At 37.6% G+C, this 14,931-nt stretch overlaps 1 protein-coding gene across 1 annotated transcript; it reads right to left on the bottom strand.

The window, feature by feature from the left end:
- Positions 1-5,650: 5,650 nt before the first annotated feature.
- Positions 5,651-8,947, bottom strand: LOC142616806 (subtilisin-like protease SBT1.7). The gene is made up of 2 exons (XM_075789584.1): positions 8,894-8,947; positions 5,651-7,954 (listed from the first exon to the last, which is right to left on the bottom strand). The coding sequence occupies exons 1-2, from the start codon at positions 8,945-8,947 to the stop codon at positions 5,666-5,668; spliced, it is 2,343 nt and encodes a 780-aa protein (XP_075645699.1). The 3' UTR covers positions 5,651-5,665.
- Positions 8,948-14,931: the final 5,984 nt, after the last annotated feature.

The raw sequence follows: 14,931 nt of genomic DNA, 5'->3' as shown, positions 1-14,931 counted from the left end.
ATCTAATCTAAATTTTTTAATTTTTGTGCTAAATAAGTAAATTTAGTGTAGAAAACAAGGAGTACAATATAAATAAATCACAAAAAACCTAATCATATAACTAAAAAAAAAAAAATTCAAATTTATAAGTTATTTATGTAATATATCATGACTATGTATGGTCCATTACTAACTAGGTTATATATATTAAACCATAGTTTAGAGAAAATTCAATTAGAATCAAAATTTGGATTTTGCTTTTGTTAGTTTTCCATAAAAATTAAATTTTTTAGATTTTTGTTATTATTTATTCTCTGAACTAATGAGAATATTTTTTGTACAATTTCTATTCAGAAATTTGTATGCGAAGATATTGAACGTAACAAACTGTAATTGAGCTAAACAATCTCATACATCTATCCCCCATTCAATTTAAGAGATATTATTTGACCAATTTATTATTTTATTTTGTGTTGTATTTGGTAGAATTTCACAGAAAATAATCGTGAAATGATAATGTATATGTAGATCCAATAGTGATTTTCAAAATTATATACATAATAGCAATATAATAAGAAACTTGGTGTAACCAATATTATGAAAATTGCAAGAAAAAACTATTTTAATACCTCCAAATGTACTGGTCAAAAAATGTCCAATATATTTAATAACCCAAGTTGATATCAATAGCACCATTACAATTCATCATTCTTGTGTGTAAGCATGAGTTATATACTAGTAATTAAATGTATGACTATACGAGTATATTCTCTATTGTTTTAATTAAATTAAATGATAATCAATTGCCTCCTCCATTATATCAGGAAAAAAACCGTTTTAGGTTTTAATTTATTATTATTAATTATTATCAATAAATCACTATAACCATTCAAATAATAGTTACATTCTTACTCAATATATATATATATATATATATTCCACAATTACGAGAGTAATATTCAATGACACAAAAATTTACACCATGATTTGTCTTTTTTTCATTTTTCTACTTCTTTTTATTATTATTATTTTTATTATGTCATTTTGAATTCATTGTTTAATTTTTGTAAAATCCATGTTTACTCCACACTATATTTATTTATGAAGTTTCAAAGGTATGCTATAGAATTTGATGGCTGATTCAAATGATTTCTTGACAAAATATTGTTTGAATAATTTGATAAGTTGTGTTATATTTCTTTGATTTTTTTAGTAATGGTTGTTTAATAACTTATGTGGTAAAAATTTTCTTTTGGCAATTCACAAAATGATCATTAAAGAACTATTGTTATAAATATTTTTAGTTTTAAATAAGTTTAGTCACAAATGATCATTATTAACATTCCCTGGCATCGCATGGGTCTGCGGTTAATTTATACTAAAACTCAATTTGGCTCATGAATTTACGATTCTAATCTCAAGTTTCATTATGATACGTGCTGTGTGTCCGATTGTGCGCATTGTGTATCAACCAAAGGTACAATGAAGCATTCTAGAAAAATCTACATCATCCTGAAGCAGTTGCTAGACTGAAGCAGTCATAGACCATTGACCACCAGAAGTGGCAAGCTATTATCAAAGTGGCAGCCTATAGAAATAGGAAATCAAGAAGATGTGGATATGCTTTTGAAGCCATCACTTTGGGAGGAATTAACCTGTTCATAGGAGCAACTAGCAGTGGGAGACGATCAACACTTCTATCATACAGAAAAAGGACAACCTTTGTCATAGATATAAAAATGAAATATTGAAAAAAAAGGAAGTAGTTATTTTCATAATAAAAGTTGATACTCTAATTACAATTTTTTTATTGGAAATGGTGGAGTATGATGAAACACGAGTTCGTCAGTTGTAGTGAGGTCGTCCAGACGGGACCGGACTAATGAATCACGAGTTCGTCAGTCGTAGTGAGGTCGTCCAGACGGGACTAGAGGTCTGCTTGTGTCGCGACGGAAGAAGAAATTCTCCAGAATGGTCACCGGTGTGGTGCCTGCCACAACGTCTCCGATGCCAAAGTTAGTACAAGGGAGTTTATAATAATAGACTATAAAAATGATTAGGGATATCTTGTCACTGTGTTCATACCTTCTGTTGGCAATGCGTGGGCTTTATATATGTTGTTCCAGATTCTAGCCGTTGTGGCAGTTATTGTGGCTTTAATGCCTCTTTCAGTAACGCTTCTTGCTGAGTAATGGGGTTTTAATATGCCTTCAACGGTTCGTCCAGCTGGTTCTGTAACCGTCCGGGGTATTATTGGTGGCATTGAATGATCCTGATATCCTCGTCAGTGACGTGTATATTTGTTTAGGCTCGTCTCAGAGAGTGGTCTCGTCAGTCCCATCAGATACCTTTAGTCTCGTCAGTAGTTAATCTCGTCAGTCCCATTAGATGCCTTAGTCTCGTCTGTAGTTGATCTCGTCAGTCCCATCAGATGCCCCCGGATTCTGTGGTCGTCATGACGTTCCATGACGACCATAGAAGATGAAAGGTTTTTTTTATTTATTATTTTTTTTATAATAATTTTTTGGCTACGTCAATAGTATACATCCATCTAGGCGGAATCTTATCACGAGGCTTCATCAGTAATGTACATCCATCTAGGCGGAATCTTATTACTTACTTCGTCGGTAATGTACATCCGTCAAGGCGGAATCTTATTACCTAGCCATTCTCGATGATCTTTTGGCTTCGTCGGTAATGTACATCCGTCAAGGCGGAATCTTATTACCTAGCCATTTTTTATGATTTTTTGGCTTCGTCAGTAATGTACATCCGTCAAGGCGGAATCTTATTACCTAGCCATTTTTTATGATCTTTTGGCTTCGTCAGTAATGTACATCCGTCAAGGCGGAATCTTATTACTTACTTCGTCGGTAATGTACATCCGTCAAGGCGGAATCTTATTACCTAGCCATTTTCGATGATCTTTTGGCTTCATCAGTAATGTACATCCGTCAATGCGGAATCTTATTACTTACTTCGTCGGTAATGTACATCCGTCAAGGCAGAATCTTATTACCTAGCCATTTTCGATGATCTTTTGGCTTCGTCAGTAATGTACATCCGTCAAGGCAGAATCTTATTACCTAGCCATTTTCGATGATCTTTTGGCTTCGTCAGTAATGTACATCCGTCAAGGCGGAATCTTATTACCTAGCCATTTTCGATGATCTTTTGGCTTCGTCAGTAATGTACATCCGTCAAGGCGGAATCTTATTAACTAGCCATTTTCGATGATCTTTTGGCTTCGTCAGTAAACCGACGATCTGGATGCTCCCTCTTTCGTCCTTTACGTTCGTCCTCCCTCTTTCCCCTTTCTTCTGTTTTCTCCATATCTTTAATGGCGGCTAGCGCATCCTCAGCATTCGTGTACTTTTGCGCCTTTAAGAGCATTTCTGCCATCGTCTTAGGTGGATTTTTTGCCAGCGAAACCACAAACTCTCTAGACTTCAGCCCTGCTTTAAAGGTCGTCAGTTGTACTTTGTCATCAGCGTCGTCCACTTCCAGGGTTTCTCGGGTAAAGCGTTTCACGTATGACCGCAAGGTTTCTTTCTCCCGTTGCTTAACAGTGAGTAGGTGGTCTGCTGGTCTCTTAGGACGTTGCCCTCCGACGAAATGGCGCAGAAAGGCGCTACTCAACTGTTTGAAGCTATCAATGGATGAGGTTGGCAACTTTATGAACCACTCTCTTGCAGCTCCCTTAAGTGTGGTAGGGAAGGAACGACACATGATTTCATCAGGGGGCTGTTGGAGGCCTAATGTCGTCTTGAAGGTATTAAGGTGATCTTGGGGGTCCTTAAGCCCGTCAAAATGCTCAAGCTGAGGCAACCGAAACTTCGCCGGCACTGGTCGTTCCAAGACTGCCACGGTGAAAGGAGAATCTGTTGCCCTGACCATTCTATCTAGGCTCTGATCTGTCTTCTCCTTAATAGCATTTCTCAGTTCGTCCATCTCTTTCCTCATCTCTTGAAGAAGATCAGAATTTTGTTCGTCTAGAGTAGTGGTCCTTCGTCGGTCACTTCTCCCATGGCTGTCTTCTTCATCCTCCTATACAACTCTAGACCGATTCTCCTTATGCTGAAGCTGTTGTCTCATCTCCTGATTCTGCCTGGTGAGTTCTTCAACGGTGGCCGCAAGAGCTTTGACTTGCTGGGCTAAGGCCACTGAATCTTGGTTGGACTCCATCTGAATATTGAAGTTGGTAGAAACTACGCTTTTGAACCGTTAGTACGAAAATGTCGTTCCCACAGACGGCGCCAAACTGATGAAACACGAGTTCGTCAGTTGTAGTGAGGTCGTCCAGACGGGACCGGACTGATGAATCACGAGTTCGTCAGTCGTAGCGAGGTCGTCCAGACGGGACTAGAGGTCTGCTTGTGTCGCGACGGAAGAAGAAATTCTCCAGAATGGTCACTGGTGTGGTGCCTGCCACAACGTCTCTGATGCCAAAGTTAGTACAAGGGAGTTTATAATAATAGACTATAAAAATGATTAGGGATATCTTGTCACTGTGTTCATACCTTCTGTTGGCAATGCGTGGGCTTTATATATGTTGTTCTAGATTCTAGCCGTTAAGGCAGTTATTGTGGCTTTAATGCCTCTTTCAGTAACGCTTCTTGCTGAGTAATGGGGTTTTAATATGCCTTCAACGGTTCGTCCAGCTGGTTCTGTAACCGTCCGGGGTATTATTGGTGGCATTGAATGATCCTGATATCCTCGTCAGTGACGTGTATATTTGTTTAGGCTCGTCTCAGAGAGTGGTCTCGTCAGTCCCATCAGATACCTTTAGTCTCGTCAGTAGTTAATCTCGTCAGTCCCATCAGATGCCTTAGTCTCGTCTGTAGTTGATCTCGTCAGTCCCATCAGATGCCTTAGTCTCGTCTATAGTTGATCTCGTCAGTCCCATCAGAGTATATTATTATGAAAGGGTGTATTACATATACATCTTTGGTCACTGCCTCCAACAGAAAAGCACGAGATTCCTCAAGCCAAACTCTTGCATTAGCAACATTCCTAGCATATTTTGCTAAGTCACAAGCTATACAACACTTCAACGCCTATGAATACAACTGATCTGCCATTGTTGAAATGTTCTGAGTAGATGTCTGATTTCCTGAATAACATGACCACACTTGAGAAGCATGGCTGATTCTGATACAGAGTTGGATAATGTCGCCTTCCAACCCAATATATTGAATTCCGACATCTCTAACAAACTTTGGAGCCAACGATAATTTAATGGATACAACTTTTTTCACAACTGTTTGACTTGGTTTGTTGTTATTAGAGTAATATCATTTTTACTTGGGTCCACTATCGACATCATTTTTATTTAGCACCAATTACAACAGATAATGTAAGTTGACAAAAATGTTGGGTCCCTAGGCTTGTACACCTTAATAGTTAAGACTCTAAATAATTAAATTTCAAATTTTGATTTCTTTCACGACCAATATTTTTTTGACACTAAATTGGAAGCAACAAGTTCAGTTGGTAAATTTCGATAAGCATTATGTCATCATGGTATCAGAAATAGTGATGAGTGATACATGTAAAAAAAAAAAATTCTACTTGTACAGATACAGAAGTACTTGCATTCTAACTCCAGTTTCATATCACAAAGGCAATACTTAATTCAGCCACTGCATTTACTATCAAGACACCCTCTACAATTTGACAGTACCATCTAGAAAAATGATTTGGGGGCATCATGATTTGCAGCTGCTATGGGGCTTGATACTATGTGTCCATGCTGATCAATCCATTTGAGAAAACAATAGATTATCCTTGGAACTTCTTTATCAATCTCAACACTCACAACAAAACTTTGTTTCTGGTTTTTTTGAGTGAATGTCAGAGTACTAGGTTCGACTCTGATTTTCATTCCATCTGGAATGTTCTCCAAATGTGCTTGGTAAGAAGATGTGTCATTCCCAACATTTGTCACAACCCTGCTGAAGTTCATTGACATTGGATATGTGGTTTGGTTGGAGATTACAACCATAAAAGAGGGGTAGTTAAGCTCATGACTAAGCTTCTTGTTGCAATGCCATTCATTTCGTTTAAGGACAAGTCTCATTTGCTCGTTAGTGTACCCCAGGCCGCAAAGAAAGTCCACGTAATCTTGAAAACTTGTGTCATAAATGAGTCCAGGATCCATGGCTTTGTTGGGATCAATATGGCCAGCTCCAACTTGCAATGGTGTGGCAACACTATCAATAAAATTGGTTTTAAAACTTGTGCTGTTATTGTCTTTGACATAGGCCGTGGTCATTAGAGCAGATCGGATGGCTGCAGGGCTCCACTCTGGGTGAACGGCTTTCAGTAAAGCTGCCACACCAGCAACAACGGGTGTTGACATTGATGTGCCCGACGATAATGCATAATCTGTAACCAAACCATAGTTGCCGACGGTCACCCTTGGTTTATTGGGTACATATGCGGCCAGCACATCCATTCCTGGAGCGATAATATCTGGCTTGAGAATTCCTGGAGTGATTGGATTTGGTCCTTTTGAGGAGAAAACGGCTGCTTGAGGTGCAGGCTTTGTACCCAATTTTGTATGCACAAACGTCATGCTTTTCACTTTTGGGTTTCTCTCCTTTGTCACATATTCTGTAACTAAATTTGCTGAAGCCTCTGATAACAAAAGGCTTGGAAGTGGGCAATTCTCTGGACTTAGACCAAGTGATACATCAGTCAGAATGATGGCCGCCAAAGCACCTGCCCTCTGGACTTCTTTGATTTGTGGAGAAATATGAAACGATTGGCTATCACAGATGACTACCTTTCCAGCAACCTCGTTTCTATCCAATGCTGTGTCTTTGCAAAGTTCTTTGCTCTTGTTTCCATTTCCATAGTACAATGTTAAATTAGTAAAGAAAATGCTTTCTGGAAAGTACGATGTACCCTCAATGGTTAGCCCATTTTCTAGAGTCATTGTTGCCAGGAAACTTCGATCAAGTGTACCAGCCCCTACAGTTGTGATCCAAGGCGCTCCATTCTCTACTGTTGCATAATTAAACTCATTGCCGGCAGCACAGGCAACAAAAATCCCTTTCTCAGTTGCAGAAAGAGCACCTTTGGCAATGGCATCCAAGAAATAGGCTGACTGATTATAGCCCAATGACAATGACATGATATCAACCCCATCACGAATTGCTTGTTCCATGCCGGCTAGTACATCAGTTACACCAATGTCTCCTTGTTCATCTGCCCAATGGACCTTGTACATGGCAAGATGTGCACGGGGAGCCATGCCACTGGCTGTGCCTCTTGCATATCCAAAGTAACTTACACCAGGTACATGGTTACCTACTGCTGTGGATGCTGTGTGCGTACCATGACCATAGTAGTCTCTTGCAGAATTAAAGTCTTCTACATTGGATATATTCTTTCCTGCACCTCGGAATCCTTTGCTAAAGGATCGAGCCCCAATGAGTTTCCTGTTGCAGTTTGAAGGGCCAAATCCTGTGCCATTCTCACACTTCCCCTTCCATCTTTGTGGCACTGGTGGCATACCCTCATCGCTAAAACTCTCACTCTCCGGCCAAATTCCTGAATCTATAACGCCTACAATCACACCTTCTCCATAAGAGGCAGTAGGCCATATGCCATAGTTTTGTTGTAGTCCTAGAAACTTGGGTGTGTGAGTTGTCAACAGCCTGCCAAAGGACTCCGGATATGTGGCAACATGAGCCGAAGAGTTCTGTATCTCAGATAGCCGAGTGGGTGTGAGCCTTGCACTAAAGCCATGCAGGGCATGGCTGTATGAATACAGCAATAATTCTTCTTCGTCATCTGCTGGAGATGATGACAAGGATTTTAGAATGGACCGATGCCATGACTCATGTGTTGAGTGAGGTGCAGGCTTTTGAGAATGGTCCATGTGGATGATGTATGTCTGGTATTCTTCTACAGCTGAAACTGCATAGTTCACACCAAGTAGCAATAATAGTAACAAAGGCAGTGGGCTCTGCAAGATCAATTGAAGAATGGTGAATTATTGAAATGCACTTGAATGAAATTTGAAATTGATATTCAAATAAGGTAAGATGCTAGTGCACATAAACTATTACATACAAATTTGCACACAAGCCAAAAAACATGGGAACTTGTGATTCCAAGTCATGATTTCGTTGATAAATACAAGTCTCCAAATAACGGCTTGACATTATGAGATCTTTTAAATTTATATTACATTTAATAGTTTTTTTTTTGGGGGCAGTTTTTACATGATTTATAAATTCAAGACTGTTTGATTGGGTTAAACCTTTCAAATTAGAAAACCTCTTATGCATGTGTGTTAAAGATGAATTAGAATGAGAGGAAATTGCAGAGTGCATAAATTGAAGAGAGAATAAAGAACAGGAAGGACAAGCACATTTACCTTAGACATCCCATGCTTTACAGCCATAGTAAAAGTGCCCAAAGGGCTATATCTTCTTTCAATAGATGTTTTCCCTCTTGATTTTGTAATTGGGAGTTGCTAACTGCTAAGGTTAATGACATTCGTCATTCATTGAAGGTATTTAAATTGATAAAAAAACTACTTTAACCTGTGATTTCTGTATTCAGTTTTTTTTTGTAAAGCTTATCAATTTCTTGAATCTGTTTAGACAACCTCATTATCGTTCTGTATTAGTATAACATAACTATGGAGGTTTTGTTCTATTTTCTAGTTTTTCTCGTGTTGCCACATCAAACTTTGAGACTTATGGTTGATTGACATGTTTTTGGAATCAGTTATAAATGTTTAATTATGAGTGCTCCATTAAATTATGGTCTTTGTAAAGTTGGTTAGTCTTTTGGTGGTGATTAATTGACCTTTGGGTTTTCTTTTGTCTTATTTAGCTTTGGGTCCTTAATTAAAATTGGGTTGGTTGGTTTCCAAGAATATTGTAGCTCAACTTACACTTTCCGGTATTTCCAACGGAGACATCCTTTGTTCAAGTCCCTCGTCTCCCATTGTTGTAACTAATTATAAAAAAATCATGTTGGTAAGTCTTTTTTATATTCCTTTATTTTCCTCTTGCTAACCTTTTTGTTTTCCCAATTTAATAGTAATTTGATGTGAGGTACAGATCTATTTTTGCTATTTGGAATTGTACTTACGCTGTTCAGATCTAAGAAGCATGGGTGCGTTTTAGGACTTGGGTGCGGGTGCGAGACTCGGCAATTTTTGAAAAAATAGGGTGTGGGTGTGGCGGGGTGTGGCAATTAAAAAATTATTAAAAATATTTTTTTTTATATTCTTTATATATTTTTTTACTATTAAAATATGCTTAAAAAACACATTACTATGACTTTGGTTCACAAAACAAAGAAAGAAGAAGGCAAGAAACACAAAACAAAAAAGAAAACACAAAAGAAGCAACAAATATTCAGAATAAAATTGAGGAAGGACAGATTTAGGATGTTTGGACCTCATTCAAAGCTGATTTAAGCTGTTCCGGTATGATTCAAGGCCGATTTCGGCCGTTTCAGTCAATTTCGGCTGCTAGTTGATATGATTCGATTCGGTCGATACGACTTGATTCTGGCTGAATCGGCCCTGTTCGACGCGAATCAGCCTGAATCGAAGCCGAGTTGGCACGAATCCAAAAAAAAAAAAAAAACCTTAGATGCGGCACCGATGCGCAGGCAGTGGCGTTGATGGTCACACCCCGCATCGGGCCGTGTCGGACTCAGGTGCGGCACCCTTCCAGCTGCATCGGTGCTTCGTAGGTCCAGATGTGGAATGAAGGTCCACTCCACTGGCTCTAAACTCTTTTATTCCAAATTATGTGAATGTAATGGCCCTTATTGGTGCTTTTGTTCTACTTAGTGGTGAAGATGTAAGGCTGTCGGTGTTAGAATGTGGAGGATTTAGTGACATCGAAACAAGGTTTGGGTAGGTGGGAATCTGGAACGCTTCTTCTTTGTTGAGTAGAAATTTATGACTCTGTCATTGGTAGAGCCAGGAACTTGACTTTGGGGGGGCCGAACAAAAAAAAAGTTTTTATTTTTATATTATAAAAAGGTGATTAAATTCTCTCTCTCTCTCTCTCTCTCTCTCTCTATGCAGGAATTTCGACAGACCCGGGGTCTGTGAGTTTGGTTCATAATGGTTCAAATATGGTGGCTTTAGCTTTGGCACATTATGCTGTCTCCAGAAAACATAACTGTATGCATGGAGGACTGCCGTTGATTATAATCTCTCTTGGAGTTGTTTTTAAATGCATACAGTAGTCTTTGTATATTGTAGAATTTCTCATGATCGAGGAGGTGTTAGTTACATTTATGTTATATTTAAATTATAATTATAGTTGATTTCTAAAAAAAAAAAAAATTATAGTTTGGTGCAAACACTATTATAATGAAAATAATACAAAAAGAAATTGAATAATACTTATGAGATGACTAGAGTTACACAATTAATGGATGACTGAAGAATGAAAAGGCCCGAACTTCTCTCTTACGCACGTATCTAGCCTAATATTTGAGTCAATTCATATTAGCTTATTAATTACCACAATTAAAAAGTGTAAAATAATCTCTATCCTTTTTAATGTGAAATTACACATTTTTACAAACTCCTCATTTTTCGTAATAACTTCCACGTTTTTATAACTACAAAATAAAAACTACCACCTTATCAAAAGAAAAAAAAAACTACCAAATTGTAGTGTAGATGGGCCAAGGTACTTGGAGCGCACATAAGTGTATATCACAAAAGACAAGCCCATAAAAACCTACAAAAAAATTGATTGCAAAAAGGCCCAATAAAAATAGAATTGCCACTATATGTAAGACTTCAATACTCTTTCATTGGGTTAAACCTTGGAAATTGTCAAAGCTGGTTTGTGTGTGTTAAAGACGAATAAGAATTGAGAGGAAATTACAGAGTGGATAAATTGAAGAGAGAATAAAGAGCAGGAAGGAGAAGCAAATTTACCTAATACATGCCATGCTTTAAATCCATGGTACAAATGTGAAATGCCCAAAAGGTTATATCTTCTTTTTATTGATGTTTTTCTCTCTTGATTTTATCATGGGAGTGTGCTTACTACTAAGGTTAAATTTAATCATCATTCATGGAAGATATATTAATTGATTAAATAAAGTAAGAAACCACTTAAGTCTTGATTTCTGTGTTCAGTATTTGGATTAGATTATCAATCCCTTGATTCTGTTTAGACAACCTCTTACCAATTGTTTAACTTAACTTTGTTTCTTTTTTGGTCTATTTGCATGTTAACTTACCTCTTTTTGGATTCTGTTTACTATTTAGTTACGAGTGCTACATTAAATTTGGGCTTCGTAAAGTTGGTTAGCTCTTTAGCGGCGAGTAAATGACCTTTCAGATTTTTAGTTATTCTTCTATTTAGTCAGGGCCAACGTGTGCTTAATCTCTATATATTAGTTATACCTTTAGAAAATGTCAAAAATACTCCTAATCTAACTAGATAATCTTTATTCCTAAAAATAAAAAATAGAGTTAAAATTGTAATTAAACAAAATTCCAAACAAAAAAAAAAAAAAACTACCAGAAAACTTTTTCCTAAAAATTAGCACATTTTTTATTTAAATATATCTCATGCACATTGTTGATGACTCTTTTTTCGGCCCACATGGCATTACTTCATTGGCAACCTGTGCCACATCAACATATTATTGATTTTTTTGGGGGTAAATCTCTATAAAGCCCAAAATAAACTTATATCTCATGGATTAGGCTCATATGGCCCACAAGATCCTTACTTCAAGAGGCGAGTTCATGATCCACATTTCCTTTTCATCAATTGGGATCATAGCCCCACGACATCATCAACATCAACATATGGATCGGGTTTAAGAAATGAATCAAAACTCACAGCCCATATTACCTCTCTTACACTCATGACAAGCGGTTTCTTCAACAAGAGCCCATATTTACACAAAATGACAACAAAATCCGAGATACGTCGTCTCATTTTCGGCTTATGATCCAAGCTCATAAGTTTCTTTGGGGAAACTTTGGAAGTCGTGGTTTGGAGGGCCAAGAGGTATGTTCAGTAAAGCTTCAGCGGTTTAAAGTTGATAAAAGAAATACCTAGCTTGGCGTGTCTTCTTCAACTCCCTAAACTCTGACGAGTCTGTGTGTAACGGGTAACATATGGTAATCATCTCTTATCACATAGCACTTTAGATGATAAAATTTCCTATTGCTCTTTTCCTAAAACTTGATATTCATCATGTGACACATACTCAATATCCCTAGCCATCTAATTGCTGGGAAATAACCTTTCATTTAATTCCCAGCTGTTGCTATACAAATTTGGGAACTTCATTATATTATTCTACATAAGTCTTATTACTGTTTTCAGCTAAAATCCAACTCAAACACATGACCTAATCTGATTGGCTATCTTTTATCTCCAACTATATGCAAAATATTCATTATATATCTCATACCCAGCTGTTGTCTGCCACAATCTGACCATATATTTCTTTGCCAGCTGCCAGAGCAGGACATTAGATACTCTTCTTGCTCACCAAGATTATGTCACAACACAATGAGACCTCAACTAAATCTCTAAAGCTTCATTCACTTTCAACCGATGCTTCTATTACTTGCTAGAAATGTGTTGTAATGGAACATTGCTCCAAAAACACAAACACCCAAAAGGGGAAACATTTCCAGCAAAACCCCAGCAGTGTATTCAACACTTGACACCTGGCTGGGAGTGATATCAGCAGCCATTTAATGCTGAAATCCCAACTGCTAGCTGCTATGCCCAAGACAGCAAGATACCCTTGAAAGAGATCTTACCATTTTCAGTCAAAACTATAAAGTAAATGCTGAGTGACCTCTCTAACACTCTGAAATCACCATGCTGACCTCTTTTGCTTCTACCCAAAGTGATAGCTGTCTCATGATAGCTGTCACAGCTTTTCCTGACAGCTGGGACAACCTTTTCAGAACAGCTGTGACAGCTGACCCGGCAACCTGGGTATTACTTTTTTTTTTTGCCTCATTTGGCTAAAACCAAAACCGGCTAAACTAACCATCTTTTTCTTGCCAAAATACCTTCCTTTTTTGCTGCTCTAATCCCATCAGCCAAGACCAATCAGCATTAATGCTAAGTCAGAATCCTAGTTGATATTACCCAAAAATAGCAAGAGTCTTCCAAGAAGTCAAGCTTACCATTTTTAGCTAAAATTTTAAGAATGAATCCCTAAGGATTTTCTGAAGATTGGGGAAGGTTTAGCAAAAGTTATTTGCCAATTGCCCCCTAAATCTCAACTATAAATAGAACCCTCTATTAATGCCTCAAAGGGGGAAGAAACAAGAACATACCAAGAAAGACACATCACAGGGAAAAAACTCTCACAAAAACCCTTCTGTTTCAGCTTCTCAAAGTTCCAGCAAAGTTCTAAGTCATAAAACTCTCAGTTTCAAACATGGAATTAAGTTCCCCCACTCCTAACTCAAAAACACATCTTATACCTCTACTTAAAAACGTACAACTTCTCCCCAGCAGAAAATTCCAACAATCTTGTTAAACACACTGCAGCACTATTACCCCTCATATACTCATTCTCTCACTCTGAAGTTCTACTGTTTTGCTGCTCATAAACACATATCAACACTCTTCTCTATTTCTCTTATAAAAGCCCTTCTCATGGAAGACATAAACTTTTATTACTAAAGCCTTTCTTTTAGAAGGTACCAAGATCTCACATCAAAGCCCTTCTCATGGAAGGCACAAATCCATCTTACATAAAACCCTTCTCTTAGAAGGCACAAATACTCCATAGAAAAGCCCTTCTTATGGAAGGCAACACTACTTATAACTTCACAACAACTAAAAGAGCATTGTTAAAAGGGAAAACTTATTTAAGTGCATGATAAGAGGGGCAAGCTTAACCAGCCCCTACACACAGCTGGACATACTCTCTCTCCCTCCAGTTGCACCCATTTTCCCCCCTCAATCTTGAAGTTATCATGGCTGTACCACTGGGGTCACTCTGTTGGGATATTATCAGCTCACAGAAGCTGTACAGCTGGGCTACAAACCATATAAAAATAAGTGATTTTGCTTCATTTTTCAAATAATTTCTTCCATTCACATCATCCACTAACTCATGTACAAATAACTAATTAGAAAAAAAAATCACATAGAGAAATATCATATCTTTATCTTAATTTTAAACATTATGGCACAAAACTTAAAAAATAAATAAATAAAAAGAGCCTCATGTTATTTGAATTTGTATCACCCCATTTCCTCTCAAGGATAACGTTTTGTATTTATTAGTTAGAACAGTCTAAGCCTGCGTTGAATAAACTCACTTTGTTTCATCCTTTCTTTAATTACGACGGGTCTAAAGATATGGAATCTGGTCCGGAACTTTTTTGTATGTATCTTTTTTTTTTTTGAGAAATTTTTGTATGTATCTCTTGATTGAACGATTCGAGTTTTAGCGTCGTGATGCAACCCTTGGTAGTCAAAAGAAGCAGCTTGTGGTAGTGTAGCCATCGAGGTCTTTGTCAAAAGAGGCGGCTTGTGGATGTGTACTCACATGCGCCCTCGTTGAAGCCACCAACCATGACAGATTTGGTATGATGTTTCCAAATTTTTTCTGACGAGTGTGCTCAAAGGGTACGCAACCTATTAACTAATAATATAAAATAAAGAGGATAGTGTTTTGAGAAATGTTAATTGGGTAGAAGTTATCCAAAACTTTGCCCAATCGGATTACTCATTTGTGGGCATGATTGGTTAAACAAGTGGACCCTGTAAAATTTTTCTGGAATTTCATGTCTTGCTCTAATAACAAACACCTACATTGGCATGGGACATGAATGTAACATTACAATGTAGAACAACCGCATCCAAGATTCAAGAGACGTGTTAGAAAAAATGGTTTTTGAAATTGTGTGGGTGGCTATTTCTTAACCAAAATAAATGTGGGACTTGCTTGTTC

The sequence above is a fragment of the Castanea sativa genome, chromosome 11 (assembly GCF_040712315.1).
Source record: "Castanea sativa cultivar Marrone di Chiusa Pesio chromosome 11, ASM4071231v1".
Lineage (NCBI taxonomy): Eukaryota > Viridiplantae > Streptophyta > Magnoliopsida > Fagales > Fagaceae > Castanea > Castanea sativa.
Note: the sequence above shows the minus strand (reverse complement) of the source record. Positions and strands in the feature narration are given on the sequence as shown.